At 47.0% G+C, this 19,491-nt stretch overlaps 3 protein-coding genes and 1 pseudogene across 4 annotated transcripts in view; 1 reads left to right on the top strand and 3 right to left on the bottom strand.

The window, feature by feature from the left end:
- The first annotated feature begins 1,318 nt into the window (after positions 1-1,318).
- LOC115573616 (cerebellin-1-like) lies at positions 1,319-4,278 on the top strand. The gene is made up of 3 exons (XM_030404471.1): positions 1,319-1,586; positions 3,422-3,559; positions 3,721-4,278. Exons 1-3 carry the CDS (start codon positions 1,397-1,399, stop codon positions 3,990-3,992), a joined length of 600 nt encoding a protein of 199 aa, XP_030260331.1. The 5' UTR covers positions 1,319-1,396; the 3' UTR covers positions 3,993-4,278.
- A 1,363-nt stretch (positions 4,279-5,641) lies between these two features.
- On the bottom strand, positions 5,642-6,217 carry LOC115573864 (putative transmembrane protein INAFM2). Its single transcript, XM_030404911.1, has one exon. It carries the CDS (start codon positions 6,215-6,217, stop codon positions 5,642-5,644), a length of 576 nt encoding a protein of 191 aa, XP_030260771.1.
- A 684-nt stretch (positions 6,218-6,901) lies between these two features.
- On the bottom strand, positions 6,902-13,769 carry LOC115574472 (myosin-6 pseudogene; annotated as a pseudogene). The gene is made up of 2 exons (XR_003982499.1): positions 7,919-13,769; positions 6,902-7,777 (listed from the first exon to the last, which is right to left on the bottom strand). The product of XR_003982499.1 is annotated as a myosin-6 pseudogene (transcript).
- Positions 13,770-16,129: 2,360 nt separating this feature from the next.
- LOC115573863 (serine/threonine-protein kinase PAK 6-like) overlaps positions 16,130-19,491 on the bottom strand; it is a 7,986-nt gene continuing 4,624 nt past the window's right edge. The window contains exons 5-7 of the mRNA XM_030404910.1: positions 18,967-19,092; positions 18,306-18,440; positions 16,130-17,808 (exon numbers count right to left, since the gene is read on the bottom strand). Coding sequence (XP_030260770.1) covers positions 17,641-17,808; positions 18,306-18,440; positions 18,967-19,092 — 429 coding nt within the window. The 3' untranslated portion in view covers positions 16,130-17,640. The remainder of the gene's footprint in view (positions 17,809-18,305; positions 18,441-18,966; positions 19,093-19,491) is intronic.

Here is a 19,491-nt window from a genome sequence, read left to right as displayed (position 1 = left end):
TTGATCACTACATAATGAAACAAACGCTGGATGGATCAACAGCTGCGACAGTCTGAAGTTCAGTTTGTTAAAGTAGTTTCATCTGTTTCCTGGTGAACACGGCAGGTAAAGGGTGAGTTCAGGTAACGTGGGACACCTGAACTGTGACGCTAAATAGGTTAAGTGGATATTAGATAAAAATGTTTTTAACAAAAAATCCCCAAATGACAGAAGAATTTTAACAGACTGTTCAAATACAGTTTAATTATAATTCACAAGTTAACACCAGCACATGTGACAGGTAAAAGTGACCACGTGGTGGCGCTGTTGGTACCAGGTGTGAATATGACCCAGCTGAGGAACCTCTGCATAAAGTATGAACACTTGAAGTTGTGACTAATAAAGAATCGAGACTGAAGATCAGAGCTGAACGCTGCTTTACACTTAGCATGTTAGCATGTTAGCATGGGGCTGCAGACTCCGCCACAGTCTGAGGTGTTAGTAACCAGGAGAGAATCATTCAGAGAAGATCCGCTCGACGCCTGACGGGATTAAAACCAGCTGAGCTGCAATCATCCAAAAACATCGTTACACTGATGGAGCGACCTGATGATGTCACATCACATCAAATCAGTTTTATTTATAAACCCCAAACTCACAAACACATCGCTCAACAGGCTTTACAGTGAACAACATCCTCTCTCCTCAGAACCTCAGAGCCTCAGAACCTCAGAACCTCAGAACCTCAGAGCCTCAGAGCCTCAGAACCTCAGAGCCTCAGAACCTCAGAACCTCAGAGCCTCAGAGCCTCAGAACCTCAGAACCTCAGAACCTCAGAACCTCGAGGGGAGAGACGAGAGAGGACCAGCTTTAAAAAAAAAAAGCCTTTTAACACGAAAACAATGAATAAAGTAATAAAGCTGATCACAGAGGAGGATCCTCTCCAGGACAGACAGACAGAATCACAGTTTACAGGTCACATCAACAGAACGTCTGATATTCTGCAGGTTTAAAACCTCCTGATGGACCCGATCAGAACAGATCAGTCGGCCTCCAACGTGGACCTGACAGAGCGAGAGTCTGCAGATTAAAGCTGCAGCTCATATTAACATTTGATGGATTACTGAATAATAAAAGTGCTGTTGGTGTTCAGAGACCGTCGGGACAATAAATCCCTTCAGCTGATGTTCCGTCAGTCGACCCGAGTGTCCGTGTTTGTGAACTCGGTGTGAATGAACTCCGGTTTGTTTTTAGCTTCAGCAGATAAACATGAATAAAGTTTAAACAAACTGTTTGTCGGGTTTAAAGTCCGACTGACTTCATTGTTCAAACAACTTCACGACTTTCTAACAGCCGGCGCGTCTCAGTGTTCAGTCCACAGTGTCTCCTGTCCTGTCAGCAGTCTGCTGGTTCTGAGATGATGTCCGGCTGGGTCGTGTTCATGTTGGTGGTATGTGGAGCGGTCCGGGATGTGACTTCAAATTTTACTCTAATAGACGATGATGAGTTTCTGACTCCAGAGAAAACGACAGAAGAAGATGTGAGAGTTCTGCTGAAGCAGCTCACGGCCCGAGTGGAGGAACTGGAGCGAGAACGAGAGAACAGAGGTCAGTCCTCCGGAACCAAAACCCGTGCTGTAATGTTCTGATATTTTATTGTCCAGTGGCCCCAGAGGGAAGGTCAGTTTGTCCTGATAGAGACCTGGTCCAAAACAGGTACACCAGCCAACACTGGGTCTATCACTGTATGTAGAATGGTACCAGTTCAGTTCAGTTCAGTTCAGACCACTTTATTTATCCCAAATGGGCAAAAGATAAAGATAAAATCAGTACAACGATCATTCATCCAGTCAGTCAGAAAACAATTTAAGACACACATGGGTACGTCATAAATAATAAATGAATGAGTAAATAAATAAATAGGTTAAATTTTTCTAAAATTAGTGAGATCTGTGTTGAGGAGTTTGATGGCAGATGGAATAAAAGACTTCGTATATCGATTAGATTTGCTCCTGGGCACATTATAGCGGCGACCAGAGGGCAACAATAAAAACTCGCTCCACATAATGTGGTCTGGTTGGCTGATAATTATTTTTGCTTTCTCAGCTGCATGTTTTTCCCAGATAGAGCCAAAGTTCCTCTGCTGAATGCCATAATCCTGGAACATACTTTGACAGTGATATTTAAGCTGTTCTTCTGCTTCAGACGACCCGTTGAACCAGCAGATAAAGGAAAAAGTTAAAGCTTTCAATAAAAGAATGATAAAAGTTGCACAAAATAGTATCACAGACATTAAAAGAACTTAGCTTTCGCATTAAGTGGATTCTTTGTTGACCCCGTTTGACTGAAATAAAACAGAACCCCTCTGACAGGACAACATCCGCTCTGTTTGTGATAATTGGCTATGAATTAAAATCCATCCCTCTGAATATCCGTCCGTCCTTTCAGACATTTTCTTCTGTTATTGGTGAGCAGGGAACTCTAGACTTCCTTCTTCCCGGCAACCTCTTCCAGCTCCTCCTGGGGTTCTCCTCCCCCCACTGGGTTCTGGGTCTGCCCTGGGTTCTCCTCCCCCCACTGGGTTCTGGGTCTGCCCTGGGTTCTCCTCCCCCCACTGAGTTCTGGGTCTGCCCTGGGTTCTCCTCCTCCCACTGAGTTCTGGGTCTGCCCTGGGTTCTCCTCCCCCCACTGGGTTCTGGGTCTGCCCTGGGTTCTCCTCCCCCCACTGAGTTCTGGGTCTGCCCTGGGTTCTCCTCCCCCCACTGGGTTCTGGGTCTGCCCTGGGTTCTCCTCCCCCCCACTGGGTTCTGGGTCTGCCCTGGGTTCTCCTCCTCCCACTGGGTTCTGGGTCTGCCCTGGGTTCTCCTCCTCCCACTGGGCTCTGGGTCTGCCCTGGGTTCTCCTCCCCCCCACTGGGTTCTGGGTCTGCCCTGGGTTCTCCTCCCCCCCACTGGGTTCTGGGTCTGCCCTGGGTTCTCCTCTCCCCACTGGGTTCTGGGTCTGCCCTGGGTTCTCCTCCCCCCCACTGGGTTCTGGGTCTGCCCTGGGTTCTCCTCTCCCCACTGGGTTCTGGGTCTGCCCTGGGTTCTCCTCCCCCCACTGGGTTCTGGGTCTGCCCTGGGTTCTCCTCCCCCCCACTGGGTTCTGGGTCTGCCCTGGGTTCTCCTCTACAAGGTTCTACAAGGACATGTTGCTGCCAGAGCTCCTGGAAGTGCTCGACTTCCTGGCGGTTTCTCTCTGATTATTTGACAATTCAGTGCTCAGGTAACGTTCAGGTAACAAAGCAGAACCATCCTTTCATGAAGTAACCACGGCTCAATAAACCCGGATCTTTTGGGTCAGCTGAGGGTGTGTGGTCCCACATTTGTATCTCAGAACAGCAGTTTAGATGTCCTTAAACGGCCACCGTACTTTCAGCTGTAAAGGTGTCTGTGTTCCTGCAGGTAAATCTCAGGTGGCGTTCTCTGCCGCCCTCCTCACCAACGAGCAGTGGACCCATCACGGGCCTTTCGACACCGATACCAGGCTGGTGTTCAGGAAGGTGACGACAAACATCGGCAACGCATACAACCCCGAGACAGGTACTACTCACCTGTTCAGGTTCAGAGTGCCAGCGGTGAGCAGGGAGTCTCATGCTTCATGCTCCGTCTGTTACTTCATGTTGTTTAATGGAGCAACAGAATCAGAACCATGATGCCATCATCAGGTCCTCTCGCTCTGTTTCTCCTGTTCTCTGCTGCAGGCATCTTCACAGCCCCAGTGAAGGGACTCTACTACATCCGGTTCACCGGCTGTGTTGGAGAATCGGGGTCCCTGAACGCAGCGCTGATGAAGAACGAACAGAACATGTTTGCCATCTTTGACACTCGGAACACTCACGGCAGCGGGTCCAACGGCATGGCGCTGGTCCTGGAGGAGGGAGACCGGCTCTCTGTCACCCTCTGGTCCGGGCAGAGCATCTTCGATCAAAGTCGGCTCAGCACCTTCACCGGCTTCCTCGTCTGCCCGATGTAGAAGGACACGAGACACCTTCTGCTGCCATGGAGACGAGCGTCCACATCGTCGTCCTGCCGCTGAAAACCGACCCGGATCCTCCGATGAGACTCTGGATGAGTCCAAATATTCACTGATAAACTGTTGAATATTGATTAAATGTGTTCAGTTGATTGTGACTTTAACATCCATCATGTATGTTAATAGAAAACATCGGGTTCACTCCCTGAGCTCAGTGTCCCTGCGGTTCTGTTCACCTGAAGGAGACGGGCTGTTTGTTCAGAAGGTCAATAAAGGTTTGACATCATGATGTTTACTGCGGACTGTGTTGCAGAGAGATGGAGTTATGGAGTTAGCATGCTAATGAGCTAGCCCGGATCGGTCCAAAGCCCCTGCGCTAGCAGCACTGCTAACTGAGCTAACTAGCTAACGGCAGCATTTAGCTCTGGTGATGTTTGTTTGAGGTAAGACTTCGACAGGTGGCCAGTTTTTACATATTGCACCTTTAAAGTGCTTCTGTGGTCTGAAGTCTGTGACCACAGAGCGCCGACGATCGGATCATCGTTCAACTGTGTAATTAATCAGTTTGATTCATCGTGTCTCAGTACCAGACGTACTCAAGTACAAGTAAATACTCTATTACAAGTTTATTATTGCTCATTTGATTAGTGATTGAAATGAATGTGAGAAGTTTTGAATCAACCGGACAGTTTAATTCTGAAAGTTTAATGTGTAATATTTGTTGTATTTTATAAACTCATCGGATGTTTTCATAGAGCTGTAATCTGTAGTCCTGATCCCAGACATCAGTTAGCATGTTAGCATGTTAGCACCTCCTGTCTGTGAGTGTGTTGAATGTGTTTTCAGTTAAATGTGTGAAAGGTGTGTGGTTCCACAGACTGAACATGTTTACAGGTTTCATTCATCATTAATGTCCAACAGTTTAATCCTGAAGCTCTTCATGTGTTAAAAACAGTTAGTGGTTGCTAACGAGTGTCTGAATGAGACTACAGAGGTTGTCGGGGACATTAAACGTCCTCACAGCGAACACGGAGACTCATCTACTCACTAGTCCGTCTTTACAGCCACTTTAGTTACACACTGTTCTAACTCTGACTTTACATCTTGTACATTGATCAGTTTATAGAAAACCTGGATAGTAATTGTGCAGTAAGACTCTTAGTGGTGGTGACGTTTCAGTCATGTGACCGTGATGTCGTCTGTTTGTAGCCTAGCATTAGCTTCTTACTGCTACACAGTTAATTTAGCTTCACACATCACAGAGTGGAGTTCATCTGTGGAGATTATCTGGATCAACAGAACCTGGACGGATCAGAACCTTCAGCTCATCTCAGCAGAACCAGAGAGATGCTAACTGCACCCTTTCACAATAAGAGTCTAAACAGAGAGCATCTTCTGAGACTTTATTGTTGAAACATAAAAGAAACAGTGACGTCATGTTTCTCATCAATACTCAATCAGTTTAATGATTTTAAATAATAATAATGTCTCATGAAACAAACAAACACGTATAATTAACATTTAAACAGAAAGACTCGGTCTGTAAAGTTGAATGATATACTAATAAATAAACACCTGACGTCATCAACAAACACAAACAGAAGTGATGATCAATAACTGTCACTCATCCTCCAGCTGATAACAAACTCTTATTTTGTAAGAGTCATCCGGTCATCCTCAGAAGGAGTTCGGTTCTCCGTCCCGGACCCGTCCCCCTCCTGGTCCGGGTCCCGGCGCCCCGCGGGCCGGTGTGTCGGCAGGTTGGACGGGTCCTCCGCGGTCACAGCGGCCGGAGAGGTGACGTCCGGTCCGGCCTGAGGGACCGAGGGGACTGGACCGGGACCAGACTGACGATCGGATCGATCAGTTTGAGTGTTTTTATCGATATCACCAGACGCGTCACTGACTTTAAAACACGTGTTGTTACTTTTATTTGCAGTATTTCTTCTTGTTCCAGGTTCAGACCCGGTCTGGTTCTCAGTCCTGCGGGTTCCGGTCCGGGCGGGTCCGGGTCCAGCTGTGGGTCTCCAGATGAGGCTGTAGTAGACCGCCAGGAGGACGGCGGCCAGAGACACGGCCAGGACGTAGACCAGCACCGTGACCAGTCTGACCCACTTCCTGTTGGCTCTGGCCACCAGCTGCGCCTTCTTCTCCCCGGTGTAGGTGGCCGGCTTGCCCCGCTCCGCCGGCCCGAACGCGGGGGTCCAATTCCGCGGGTCCCGCATGGTGCTGGCACCGGGTCAGGAGGAGCAGGAGGCGGAGTGTGAGCAGAGTACCGTCAGCCTCCCGCACCACTCATCACCACATCTGGCCCACAGCTGGATCCTCCGGCGGGCTGGAGACGAACCGGGTCAAGGTGCTGCAGGTGAGCTACGACCGGAAGCTCACCAGTTGTGTCTTCAAAATAAAACCCTAACGCAAATATCTGACCCTCTGACGTCAGTGATGGAACTTTATCACGAGAGTGATCCACCGTCTGCTGACGTCACTGACTGATTATTCATGATCTAAATTGATCCTGTTTCTTTAAAACAGCTTCAGGCTAAAGATAGTGTTTTATTTTGAAATGCTCCGGAAGTTAGATAACTGCTGATTAAAATATAAGAAATGTTTTTTGTCATGTTTATTTCAGATTGTGTAGAAATATTAATTTTACTTCATTAAACTTACAGAAAAAGCATTTTGTTCACAGAGGGTCACTCAGCAGTTACAAGTTTTAATGAAGCAGCTGAAGCTTCGGCCTCCTGTCAGTCTGAAGGTTATCAATGAGTTAATCAATTAGTTAATTAATGAGTGAATTAATGAGTTAATTGGTGAGTCACTTGATGAGATAATTGATGAGGTAACTGTTGGATCCACAGTGTTTGTTTGTGAGTCCAGTTTATTATCAAATAAAAATCAAACAGCTCTTTGTGATAAAAAGGGATTTTATTTCATGATTGATCGTCCCACACATTCTACATTGATCAGATGTATTTATAATATCTGGATATTGATCCTCCATCCAGACAGAACCATCAGCAGAACTCTGACTCATCTCAATGTAATCTGATTACTGGAGAACGTTACAGAACCGTGAAACTACTTCAGCACTGAGAAGCAGGAAGTGACAGTGAACTGTTTCCTGTTTCCTGTTAAACTGAATAACGTCAGTTAAAATCTCTAGAAAAGCAGCCGACTGTTAGATTTACCTGCAGGTTACCGTGGCAACAGCAGTGATGGTGACACTGGCTCAGTGTTTGTCACATAATGACACCTTAAACATAAAAACTGTTTATTAATGACTGGAACAAAGTTACTGTGCTGGGAAGAGTTCAGCTCAGCCTGATTATAATTAATTTCAATTAAAATCGATTAATGATTTTAATCAAATCACGTTCTGATATTCAGTGAAAACACATCAGGACTGTCCGACATCTAAACGTCCACCAGGGGGCAGAACTGCTCTGAACCAAACACACCTGGAGGAGGATTCAAACTGTGTCCTGCTGAACTCTTCTGATTTCTTTTAACATCGACTCGACCTTCATCCTGTTTCACCTCGACGTCGTCACACAGAACAGAACAAACACTTTGGACCGTCAACGAGCCAACAAAGCTCAGAACTTCTCAGAAACACTCAGAGATCCTCTGTTCCCTGCATGATCCAAATACATGTTTATCTCTAGTGTCACATGAATAATGATTAATGATTAATAAGCACTACAACCAAAACTACTGTGTCTCTACTGAGGCGGATTAAATGTCTCTGCTGGTTCCGTCCAGTCGGTCAGGAACAGGAACACCTGTCAATCAGAACAGAGTTACAAACGAGGACATTCATACAAAAACACACTGAAGGTATAAAGGCTGTTTTTATAATAATAATAAACTGTTTCATGACTTCAATACGAGCTCAGTGACAGTGAACACCTGGGTCCTCTCACCTGTGACTCTCTGAGTCCTCCTCACTCATCCAGGCCCTTCTTGGACCCGTCCCTGGTTTTGGCCCGCAGCTTGTTCACCTGGGACTCTGCGATGTCGGCCCTCTCCTCGGCCTCCTCCATCTCGTGCTGCAGCTTGCGGAGTTTGGCCATGTTGGCGTTTGCCGCCTCCTCGGCTTCCTCGGCGGCATGTTTGTAGGACTTGACCTTCAGCTGCAGCTTGTCCACCAGGTCCTGGAGGCGAGTCATGTTCTTGCGGTCCTCCTCGGTCTGATATGTGAGCTCCTTGATGCGGCGCTCATACTTGCGGAACCCTTTGATGGACTCCGTTCCCCTCCTCTGCTCCGCCTCCAGCTCGCTCTCCAGCTCTTTGATGCGAGCCTCCAGTTTCTGGAGCTGCTTTTTACCGCCCTTCATGGCGATCTGCTCGGCCTCGTCCAAGCGGTGCTGCAGGTCTTTGATTGTCTGCTCCATGTTCTTCTTCATGCGCTCCAGATGGGCGCTGGTGTCCTGCTCCTTCTTCAGCTCCTCGGCCATCATGGCTGCATCTGTGATGGCCTTCTTTGCCTTCTCCTCAGCATTGCGGTTCTCCTGTATGGCCTCCTCCATCTCAGTCTGCATGTGCAGCAGGTCTGCTTCGTGCTTCTTCTTCTGGTTGATCAGGCTGGTGTTCTGGGAATGCAGGAGCTGCATGCGCTCTGTAGCATCAGTCAGCTCCTGTTCAGCCAGTTTACGGCTTCTCTCCGTCTGTTCGAGTGCGGCCCTCACCTCCTCCAGCTCGGCCTGGGTCAGATTGTGTCTTCGTTCCAGGAGAGCGATGTTCTCTCTCAGGTCGTCGTTGACATGCTGTGCATCATCCAGCTGCAGCTGAGAGTCCTTCAGGAACGCCTGGAGGCTCTTCAGCTGTTTCTGAGCATCAGCTGCCTGCCTGTTAGCTTGACTGAGCTGGATCTCCATCTCATTGAGGTCTCCTTCCATCTTCTTCTTGACTCTCAGGGCCTCATTGCGGCTCCTGGTTTCCGACTCCAGAGAGGACTGGAGCGACTCCAGCATCCGTTGGTAGTTCCTCTTCGCCTGCTCCATCTCCTCATCTTTCTCAGCCACTTTCCGCTCCATTTCAGCCTTCACCTGGTTGAACTCCAGCTGGGCTCTGAGGATCTTGCTCTCTTCATGCTCCAGAGAACCTTCTGCCTCCTCCAATGCTGACTGAAGCTCTCCTCTTTCCTGCTCCAGCTGCTTCCGGATCTTCTCCAGCTCATGAGCGCTCCTGCCGCCCTCCCCCAGCTGGTCGGTGAGGTCAGAGATCTCCTCTTGGAGGTTCTTGTTCTCCCTCTTCATCGTCTCCAGTTGGTCCAGGGACTCTTCGTAGGCATTCCTCAGTTTGAAGAGTTCAGTGCTCAGAGACCGAGCCTCCTTCTGAGAGGCCTCTAGCTCACACTGTGACTCCTCAAATTTCTGCTTCCACTCTGCCATGACTTTGTCAAAGGCTCTTTGCTTTTTGTCCAGGGCAGCAGATGCTGCGTTGGATCTCTCCAGGTCCAGCATCAAGTCTTCAATCTCATTTTGGAGGCGGTGCTTGGTCTTCTCGAGGGATGAACACTTTGCGTTCACAGCCTCGATGGCCTCCTCTGCCTCCTGCAATCTTTGAACTAGCTTCTTCTTTGCTTCTTCTAGTTCCTCTGTCCTCTGGATCCCATCAGTCTCATATTTTGTCCTCCATGCTGAGACCTCCGTGTTGGACTTGGACAGAGCTCTCTGCAGCTCAGCCTTGGCTTCCTGCTCCTCTTCAAACTGCTCTCGGAGCAGATCGCAGTCGTGGCGAGCAGACTGTACAGCATGAGCGAGGGCATTCTTTGCCTTGACTTCTTCCTCCAGCTGTCTGCGCAGATCTTCTACCTGCTGGTTGTATGAGTTCTTCCCTCGGGTCAGCTGAGATATCAGACACTCCTTCTCCTCCAGCTGCCGTCCAAACTCTCCGTTCTCAGTGAGCAGCTTGGCCCTCTGGGTCGTCAAGTCATTGATGGTCCGCTGAGCTTCCTCGTGTTTGCTCTTGTACTCGTTCATGTTGTCTTCCATGGTGCGGCACATCTTCTCCATGTTTGACTTGGCCTTCACCACACTCTCCATGTTAGAAGACAAGTCGTCCAGCTCCAGCTTCAGCTCACTCTTTTCCTTCTCCAGCTTCTGCTTCACACGCTGCAGGTTGTCGAGCTGTTCGCCCAGTTCGGCGACGCTGTCAGCATGTTTCTTCCTTAGGGAGGCAGCAGTGGCCTCGTGGTGGAGGGTCGATTCCTCCAGTTCCCTGCGCAGCTTCTGAAATTCAGCATCTCTCTTCTTATTTAGCTCAACCTGAGCTGATGTTGCTCCACCTGCCTCCTCTAGACGCTCACTGATGTCCTCCAGCTCACGGGAAAGATCTGAGCGCTGCTTCTCCACTTTGGCCCGAGCTGCTCGCTCAGCATCCAGTTCCTCTTCTAGTTCCTCGATTCTCGCCTGGTTTTCTTTCAGCTTCTTCTGGAGCTGAACCGACGCGACCTGCTCGTCTTCCAGTCTTGAACTTACTTGGACGGTCTCAAAGTCTTTCTTTTTCAGTTTTTCTTCCAGCTGCTGCTTGTCATTTTCTAAGTCCATCACACTCTCCTGGGTCAGTTTCAGGTCTCCTTCGAGCTTCCTCTTTGAACGCTCGAGGTCCATCCTGACTTTCTTCTCTTGCTCCAGTGAGCCCTCAAGATCATCCACCTGTTGCTCCAGCTTAGCTTTGGCTTTGGTCAAGCTGTTTACTTTGTCTTCCTCACTCTGAAGATCATCCAGTGTCTGCTGGTGAGCCTCCTGTAGTGCCTTCTTCTCTTTGGTTAGCTTCATGATGTTTTCATCCTGCGAGGCTATCTCCTCTGTCAGGTTTTTCACTTTATTTTCTGTGGCATGTTTTTCTTTCTCGACCTTGGCCAGAGTCAGCTCCAGATCATCGATGTCTTTCTTTACCTCGGAGCATTCATCCTCGAGCTTCCGCTTCTTAGCAGTGAGATCTGCGTTCAGCTCCTCTTCATCCTCCAGTCTCTCCATCATCTCTTTCAGCTTGGCCTCCTGTTGAATCTTGCTCTTTATCAGCTGTTCACAGCGTTCTTCAGCGTCCGTCAGTGTGTCCTGTTCAGACTGAATCTGCATCGTCAGGTCGTTCTTCTCTTGGAGAATAGTCACTATTTTCTCCTCTAGTTCCTTCCGTCTTGTTTCTGATTTTTCCAGAGCTTCTTTCAGCTTGTTGAACTCATCCTTCATGTTGGCCATCTCCTTCTCGGACTCAGCACTCTTCAGCAGGGGCTTGATCTTGAAGAAAAGCTTCATCCAGGGCCAGTTCTTCACACCTAGGAAAGAGCGCAGGTTCCACTGGATGACCATCAGGGCGTCTCTGCGCTCCACGAGCTTAGTGAACTGCGCCCTCATGAGGAGCGCCCGAGCGTTGGCCTGGATCCTGGTGATGATTCGAGAGAGTTGCTCATCTCGCATCTCTTCCAGCGTCCCCAGCAGGCCAGCTTTAAAGAAGACTTTGGTGTGGCCAAACCTATACTGAGTGTGGTCGATGTCCAGGGATCCCAGTAACTTTTCAGCACTCTTCTTGCAGTCGATGAACTGGCCTTCAGGGATGGCAGAGGCATTCAGGATCCTGTACCGCTGTTTGAAGTCTCCATAGAGGACCCTGTTGGGGAAACCTTTCCTGCAGATTCGGATGCCTTCCAGGACACCGTTACAGCGCAGCTGGTGCATCACGAGGCAGTTGTCCATGACACCCGGAATTTTTTTCTCATTCGGGATCAAACAGCGGACAAAGTGGGGATGTGTGGTCTTCAGGTTGTTCATCAGCTTGTTCAGGTTCTCCCTGTGGAGTGCAGACACGGTCTGGAAGGAGGAACCCTTCTTCTTGGCTCCTTTTCCACCTTTGTCACCACCGTCACTTCCTGCAAAGCTTGAAAACAAAAGACTGAGAAGCTTCAGAGATGATTTCTGATAAAGACCAACCACAGTTTCATTCAGGGGGTCTTTGTTTTTGACCAGCCAGTTGGAGATGTTGTAGTCCACCGTGCCAGCATAGTGAACCAGGGCGAAATGAGCCTCTGCTTTCCCCTTTGCTGCTCTCGGCTTTTCAAACATCTTGTTCTTGCCCAGATGATTATCATAGAGCTTGGACTTGAAGGTCTGGTCGCTGGCTTTGGGAAACATGCACTCTTCCTCCAGAATTGACAGGATCCCCAACGGCTTCTCAATGAGGTCAATACAAGCCTGTAAGTCCATCCCAAAGTCGATGAACTCCCAATCGATGCCTTCTTTTTTGTACTCTTCTTGCTCCAGAACGAACATGTGATGGTTGAAAAACTGTTGCAGTTTCTCGTTGGTGTAGTTGATGCACAGCTGCTCAAAAGTGTTGTAATCAAAGATCTCAAATCCGGCGATGTCGAGCACTCCAATGAAGTACTGACGATGCTGCTTGGTGTCCAGGGAGTGGTTGATTCTCACCACCATCCAGTTGAACATCTTTTCATACACTGACTTGGCCAGAGCACCAAGGGAGTAGTTGACCTGGTCCACACTCTGTCCTTTGGTGACGTATTCATTTCCTACCTTGACTCTTGGATGACACAGCCCTTTGATGAGGTCGGCAGAGTTCAGCCCCATGAGGTAAGCTGATTTATCAGCAGCTTCCGTCCCGTCCGGCTCAGCTTGCTCCTCACGCTGCTTCTGTTTGAACTTCATGTTGCCGTAGTGCATGATGGCGCCTGTCAGCTTGTAGACGCCTATTTTCTCTTCTGGAGTGAAGCCGAGCACGTCGAAGGCGCTGTCTGTAGCCATCAGCTCCTCTGAGTCGTTGATGGAGGCAACCGTTACCTCTCCTTGGGAGATGTAGGAGTAGTCGTACGGGTTGTTGGTGATGAGCAGCATGTCTAGCAGCTCTGGCTTCTGATTGGACAGGATCTGATAGAAGATGTGGTAATTCCTCTCAGCCTTGAGCTGAAAGGTGACACGGGACTTCTCCAGCAGGTACGTCTCGACGTCAGCAGACGACAGCTTGCCACTCGTACCAAAGTGAATCCGGATGAATTTTCCAAAGCGAGACGAGTTGTCGTTTCTCAGTGTTTTGGCATTGCCGAAGGCCTCTAGCGCAGGGTTTGCCTGGATGATTTGATCCTCCAGTGTCCCCTTGCTGGTGTCTTTTTTGCTGCCACCGACTGCAGCAATGCTGGCAAAGTACTGGATGACTCTCTTGGTGTTGACAGTCTTCCCAGCGCCAGATTCTCCGGTAATGAGGACAGACTGGTTCTCCCGATCAGTCAGCATGTACTGGTAGGCGTTATCAGAGATGGAGAAGATGTGGGGGGGAGCCTCGGTCCTCTTCTTCCCTCTGTAGGCTGCCACCACCTCAGAGTCGTAGACAGGAAGCCACTTGTAGGGGTTGACGGTGACACAGAAGAGCCCAGAGTATGTGTAGATCATCCAGGCGGCATAACGCTCTTTGAGGTTAAACAGCACGGCGGGCTCGTGGAGGAAGGTGAACATCGCCATGTCTTCGATCTTATCGAACTTGGGTGGATTTTGGGGGTGGACGTCCGCCTCCTTTACAGAGACCGTTGTCCCATCCTCCTTCTTGACCGTCACCATCCCTCCATCTTTATTCTGGATCTGTCCCTTCATATATTCCACCTTATCGTCGACTACGAAGCATTCAGTCTTGATGTCGAACGCTCTCGTCTGGGCCTCCAGACGCTCCCTGTCGGACTTTCTCAAGTAAGGAGCTGCCTTCCCAAACTCGGCCATCAAAGCGTCACCCATGGTGGAGGCTGGAGGTTCAGATCCGTCTGAGAGGAGATCTGCAGCCTCCTGGCAGCAGGCAGCTGCTTATAAAGACTCCCTGTGGACCAAATTAGGAGATAACTGCAGAAGACACAGAGGCTGAGACTAAATCTGTCCCAGGACGTGAGCCGGCATGAGGGCAGATTCAGGACCTTTGGCTGTTAACGTCCATTTTAGGAAAAGGAGTGTTTGACTGCTTATCTGCAGCTGATAGACGCCTCACACGTCTCCATTTAGACTCGACTGTCTCCTGCTGATCCTCAGCTCATCAGCAGCTTCTTCAACTGCATCAAACAAACAGGTGCTTCACATCATTGTCTTCATTTCTGATTCAGTTTGGCTGAAAAGTGCAGATTCAAACAAAAATGAAATTGTCAAGCAGTCGCTTTTTTAAATGTGATGGTCTGCAGACTGCAAGTACAAAAACTTACACGGCAATATTTAAGTTCTCATGATTGGCAGTAAAAGTATTATTACAAATATCACTGTTTTGTGGATGAGAGAGGAAGTTTTGATTGAGCAACTCTTTTGTCTTTTCTGCTAACACTGTTAGCCCAGCAGTGCTACTGCACAACAAATCTACCTACAGGTATTAATAAAGTAAACTGAACGGAACTGAACTGAACTACCTGATGCTAACACTGTTAAGCCCAACAGAACTATCTGATGCTAACACTGTTAGCTAACACTGTTAGCCCAGCAGAACTACCTGATGCTAACACAGCAGCTCCAGTGAAGACTTCATGTTAATAAAGGTATAAAACGTAACATCACATTTCTTCATCAGGCTGAGTTCTGGATGTTGGACTCGCTGCAGCAGACGGGTCCGATACGAGGCGTGTTTGGTGACTGACTGAAGTGTCTGGTGTCTCGTTATCTCTGACAGTCTGGACTCATCAGCTCTCAGCCTGCAAATAGAAACCAGAGAGTCCTGAATCAGTTTTTATCTCAGTCACAGAGCGACAGCAGGACGGTGCTGCAGACTGAAACACCTTCAGCTCTTCTGACAGAGTTCAGTATCCAACCTGAGTACTTCTTCATTACTAGCAGTACTTTTACTTCAGTAGAACTAACCTGAGTACTTCTTCCCCTCTGACTGGTCGTATACATTTACCTGTAATGAACATGAACACAACAGATGTCACATTTGTGTTCAGCTGAGCTCTGATGACTCTGAGAGGATCGTGAGTCACTAATTTACTTTATATCATCGACTCTGAAGTTTCCACTGTGAGACATGTAAATTAACCCTTTAAAGTATGTTTAACCTTTTATGTTGTTGACAAATGAGCTGAACAGTTCTTTTCACACATAAATACAAAACTCATGCAGTAAATATAAAATACATCGCCGTCATCAGGAGATTATAAAAGTGATGAACTTCAGTCTGATCATGAAGTTTGTGTCAACAACAAGTAAAAACTTACAGTCGACTCATCTGAACGGAACAGTTTCACGTTCTTTAACTGAATTTAAAGATTAAAGGATTGTTATTTTTCATTTGACTTCATCTGTTTCAGAACCAGAACTTCCTTTATTTGTCCAGCAAACAGGGAAATTTCTTCACCACGTCAGCCGAAGGACAGAAATAATAATAGACAATGATAATAAAAAGGTAAGAATATAGAAATAGACTTATATAAACATAATATATACATCATGTTTTACACTGTGAGGAGTAACAGACACACACACACATGCACACACAGTGATTAGAATAGCAGCTGGTTGTCTTCATATTATCTGAGCATCGCCTGATCAACTGATCACTGAGTCACTTCAGACGATCAATACATGAACAACCAACTCTTTAATTTACCTTCTTGAATCACAGCACGTGTTCGTGTTCTGTGGACTAAAATAAAAAGTCTTATTGTGTCAATACAGGAAACATTATAGAAGTTACAGGTCTGTTGAGTTTCAGATGACCTACAATAAAGATATTGATTATATCTCATAATGTATCAGACTGATCATCTGTCTGCTCCTGTGAGTCCAACACCATCGTTTATTCAAATAGATTCTGTTTAACTGTCCTACAGAGGTGATTTACGGCATGTTTGAAAGTAACTGATAAGTAGTGCGATTAGTAATAGATTACTCTACACAGACAGTAATATTGTACTGTGATATATTACTTTATGCTCGACAGTGTTTGTTGTGTGGGTTTATTCCCAATGTGAAAGGAGCCGAAGTGATGAGTGAAGTGGAAACATGTGAAGTCGTTTGAGTGTTTCATGGCGGGACAAAGATTGTTAGTGATGTTTTCACTGTGTTCGATGTTCTCAGGTGAACAGACGTCGATCAGGACGACGGTTCAACACCTGAGCAAGAGAACGACAGCTGCTACCGTCTGAGAGAATCCAGGAGAAATAAGAGTCAACAGTTTTATTAAAATCTGTATTTTATAAAAGAAAACATAAAATATTTTAGTCACATGTGCAAAAGTCACATTCTGTGTGAAACTGTGCAAGTTATAGAATTAATCCTCTTCTTTCATTTACAAACAGGAAAAATATGTTTTCATCATTCACCATCAACACAAGAGCATCATGGGAAAATAATGTGTAAAACATTCAGACAGGATTTATTTAAAGTTTGTATGAAATATAGAAAACTGTCTGAAAGGACAAAAACTCCAGTGAATACTTCTATTGGCTGCTAACATGCTAACTGTAGCCAGTCTCTGTGCGATCTGTTGACATGCTAACGTTCATCATGTCTTTCATTAAAGATTCACTGAAAGGGGAAAGAAAGTGCTCTAAGATAGCTAGCTAACAGTAAGCTAGCCAGCTAACTAGCTAGCTAGCTCACTGACTCAGGTGCTAATGTGACAGGAAGTCCTCACAGTTGAGTAAAACCTGTATCAGTGTATCATCCTCCTGACTGTGCAGACACCAGTTTAAACAATGACAGAGGAGCTTTAATCAAACTGCTAATAACCTACGTTAGCTTCCTCTGGTCCAATCAGAGGGCAGCTCTGTCAGGACAGTTTGCTGTTGGACACATTCAGCTGATGACATTGAAATAAACAGATTTAGCTTCAGAATATTTCTGTTTTAAATGATGCAAGACTGAAAGTTTAAAACCACCGGAGCGTTTAACATCTGAACAACTTTTAATTAAATATTTTTAATATAGTTGTTTCTACAGTTCATGTAGGGCGGCTGTGGCTCAGGGGTCGAGCCTGCTGTGGTTATCAGAAGGTTGCTGGTTCGATTCCCTGGTCTGCATGTCAAAGTGTCCTTGGGCAAGATACTGAACCCAAACTGCTCCTGGTGTGCTGGTCGGCACCATCAGTGTGTGAATGAATCACTGTCAGTCACTTTGGACAGAAGCGTCTCATAAATGTATGTTGGAGTTTAACCCTGAAATGTGACCTGAAGTCAAAATCAACTGATTAAAACTAAAAACATCATTTTACATTTGTTTTTAAATCTCACCTGGAGACTTCACGAAGTCACTAACATGTTTTCTATTGATCTGATCAGATGTATTTCATTGATCCACCTCTGTAGACAGGAAGGAAACTTTAAATATCAACTACAGCAGGTCAGAGGTCAAAGGCCAGACAGGAAGCAGCACCATGTTTGTTTTCACTGACAGGAAATGGTGGACTGAACTGTCAAAATAAGACACATCCAGTTACAGGTTATTGTTCTCTGATCACATCCTCCTCTCAGGTGAGTTCACAGGTGACATCAGCTGATTCAGGACAATCATCTTGCAGCTGGAGGTCAAAGGTCACGAGCCGACAGCATCCCGGTGTCACCTGACTGAAGGAGAAGCTGCTTCATGATTGGCTGCCGACATCTCAGCAGCCAGTGACTCTCAGGTGAATCACAGGTATATTATCAGGTGTTCCTCATGTAAACACTCAGGTGTCAGCAGAGCGACATGCGTTTGCGGTGCTGCTCCACCAGGGGCACCAGGCAGCGCGGCGAGCCGGCCTGCAGCAGGAACGGGTGCTCCAGCAGGTCGGCGGCGCTCGAGCGCTGCTTAGTGTCACGAGTCAACATGCAGCCCAGGAAGTCCTTCAACACAGGAGACACCTGAACACAGGAAGTGACATCATCAAACACTGGCCCACACCACCTGTCATTATTAGCAGTGGATTATCATCACACAGAGTCAAAATAAAAACGTTTCAAGATAAACTGATTAGCTGCAGCATCATGGTACCACAGCGGCCATGTTGGATAAGACTGATGTTAACAGGTCGTTGAAACTGGCGCTCACAAAGACACTAAACCCAGAAGTGTGTCCTGATTCTCCCTACATGGGTCTAAACACTGACCGGGCCACAGGGAGTGAAAGGGTAAGGGTCCACACAGTGCATGTTCTGGACTGTGTCCTCACTTACAACAAGTTATTGTACGTGTGTGTGTGTGTGTGTGTGTGTGTGTGTGTGTGTGTTCTTGTACATGGTTCAAAGTGAGGACCATAACACTTGTTTTCACGATTATAATTAGGTTCATTGAACAGGTTAATTTGTGGTGGTTGAGGTCAGAGGGGTCACGATAGAAGAACAAGACGAGTGAGTTCTGACCCGGTGGATGCTCTTCACACTCGGTGCTGCCTCGTCTCTCAGCTTCTTCATGGCCGTGATCGGCGTGTCGCTGAAATATGGCGGCTCTCCGTCAACCATCTCGACCACCATGATGCCCAGAGACCAGACATCCACCTGAAGGACAGGAAACAGGAAGTTCACCTGCACACCAGGCCGCGCTACCAGACAAGCTAGCATGTTATTATCAGGGTAAAATGATCCTGTTAGTTTAATCCAGCTACTTTTATTCATTTTTATCTATTATTATGTTTTTGTCTTTATTGACCGGACAGTTTCAGAGATGACAGGAAACAGGAAGAGGGATGGTGACCTGCTGCAGGGACTCAAGACGGCGCCGCTCTACATACTGAGCTAACCAGCGCCGCCATCCAGCTACTTTCATCCACCATGAACATTATTTTATCTGAAGTTATGTTGGGGAGCAGTTTTCAGTAACCTCAAAGTTCTCATCCAAAATCATAATTACACTTTTTACTTTTCCTGATATTGACAGGACTCATCTGTATCTAAGAGTTCCTGATCATCATCATCCTGAAGTCCTGGTCCTGAACCAGCTCAGACTCAAACTGACTCTGTGATCTGAGGATGAAGATGAAGGTCCACAGCTGACAGACAGGAAGTCTGTTCACATCCTGCTTACCTCCGTCCCATACGGCCGTTTAGAGATCACCTCAGGAGCCATCCAGTACGGAGTCCCCACCAGAGACTTCCTCTTTGGGACGTCCTTACTGATCTGAGCACAGAAACCAAAGTCTGACAGCTTGATCTGCAGGAGAAGAAGAAGAAGAAGAAGGAGAAGAAGAAGAAGAAGAAGAAGAAGAAGAAGAAGAAAGAAGGAGAAGAAAGAGAAGAAGAAGAAAGAGAACAAGAAGAAGAAGAAGAAGAAGAAGGTGATTTATTTACACACCAAGTTACAGAAAGAAACCTGAAACATGTGAAAAGAGGCAGAGCGACCTGCTGATGACTGATGACTGATGATTGTAGCATCAGGTTCAATAAATATTGATGACTGATTGAATATTGATGTATTGATGTTTAAACCTGATAAACTTGAGCGACAGCTGTCAGGTTTTATTGTCTGAGAGGACGTCGAGTCAGTTTCCTCATGTTGGTTTGTTTGTTTAAAAGGTGTTAGTTTGAACTTTAACTCTTTGTGTGTGTGTGT

This window comes from Sparus aurata, chromosome 22, assembly GCF_900880675.1.
Source record: "Sparus aurata chromosome 22, fSpaAur1.1, whole genome shotgun sequence".
NCBI classification, from domain to species: Eukaryota; Metazoa; Chordata; class Actinopteri; order Spariformes; family Sparidae; genus Sparus; species Sparus aurata.
The sequence above is the reverse complement of the archived record's forward strand: the minus strand, read 5'-3'. Positions and strand labels throughout refer to the sequence as shown.

Coding starts and splice junctions, on each gene's coding strand:
- LOC115573616 (XM_030404471.1), top strand. CDS start 1,397: ATGATGTCCGGCTGGGTCGTGTTCATGTTGGTGGTATGTGGAGCGGTC. Junction 1,587..3,421: donor GCGAGAACGAGAGAACAGAG/GTCAGTCCTCCG, acceptor GTGTTCCTGCAG/GTAAATCTCAGGTGGCGTTC. Junction 3,560..3,720: donor CGCATACAACCCCGAGACAG/GTACTACTCACC, acceptor TCTCTGCTGCAG/GCATCTTCACAGCCCCAGTG.
- LOC115573864 (XM_030404911.1), bottom strand. CDS start 6,217: ATGCGGGACCCGCGGAATTGGACCCCCGCGTTCGGGCCGGCGGAGCGG.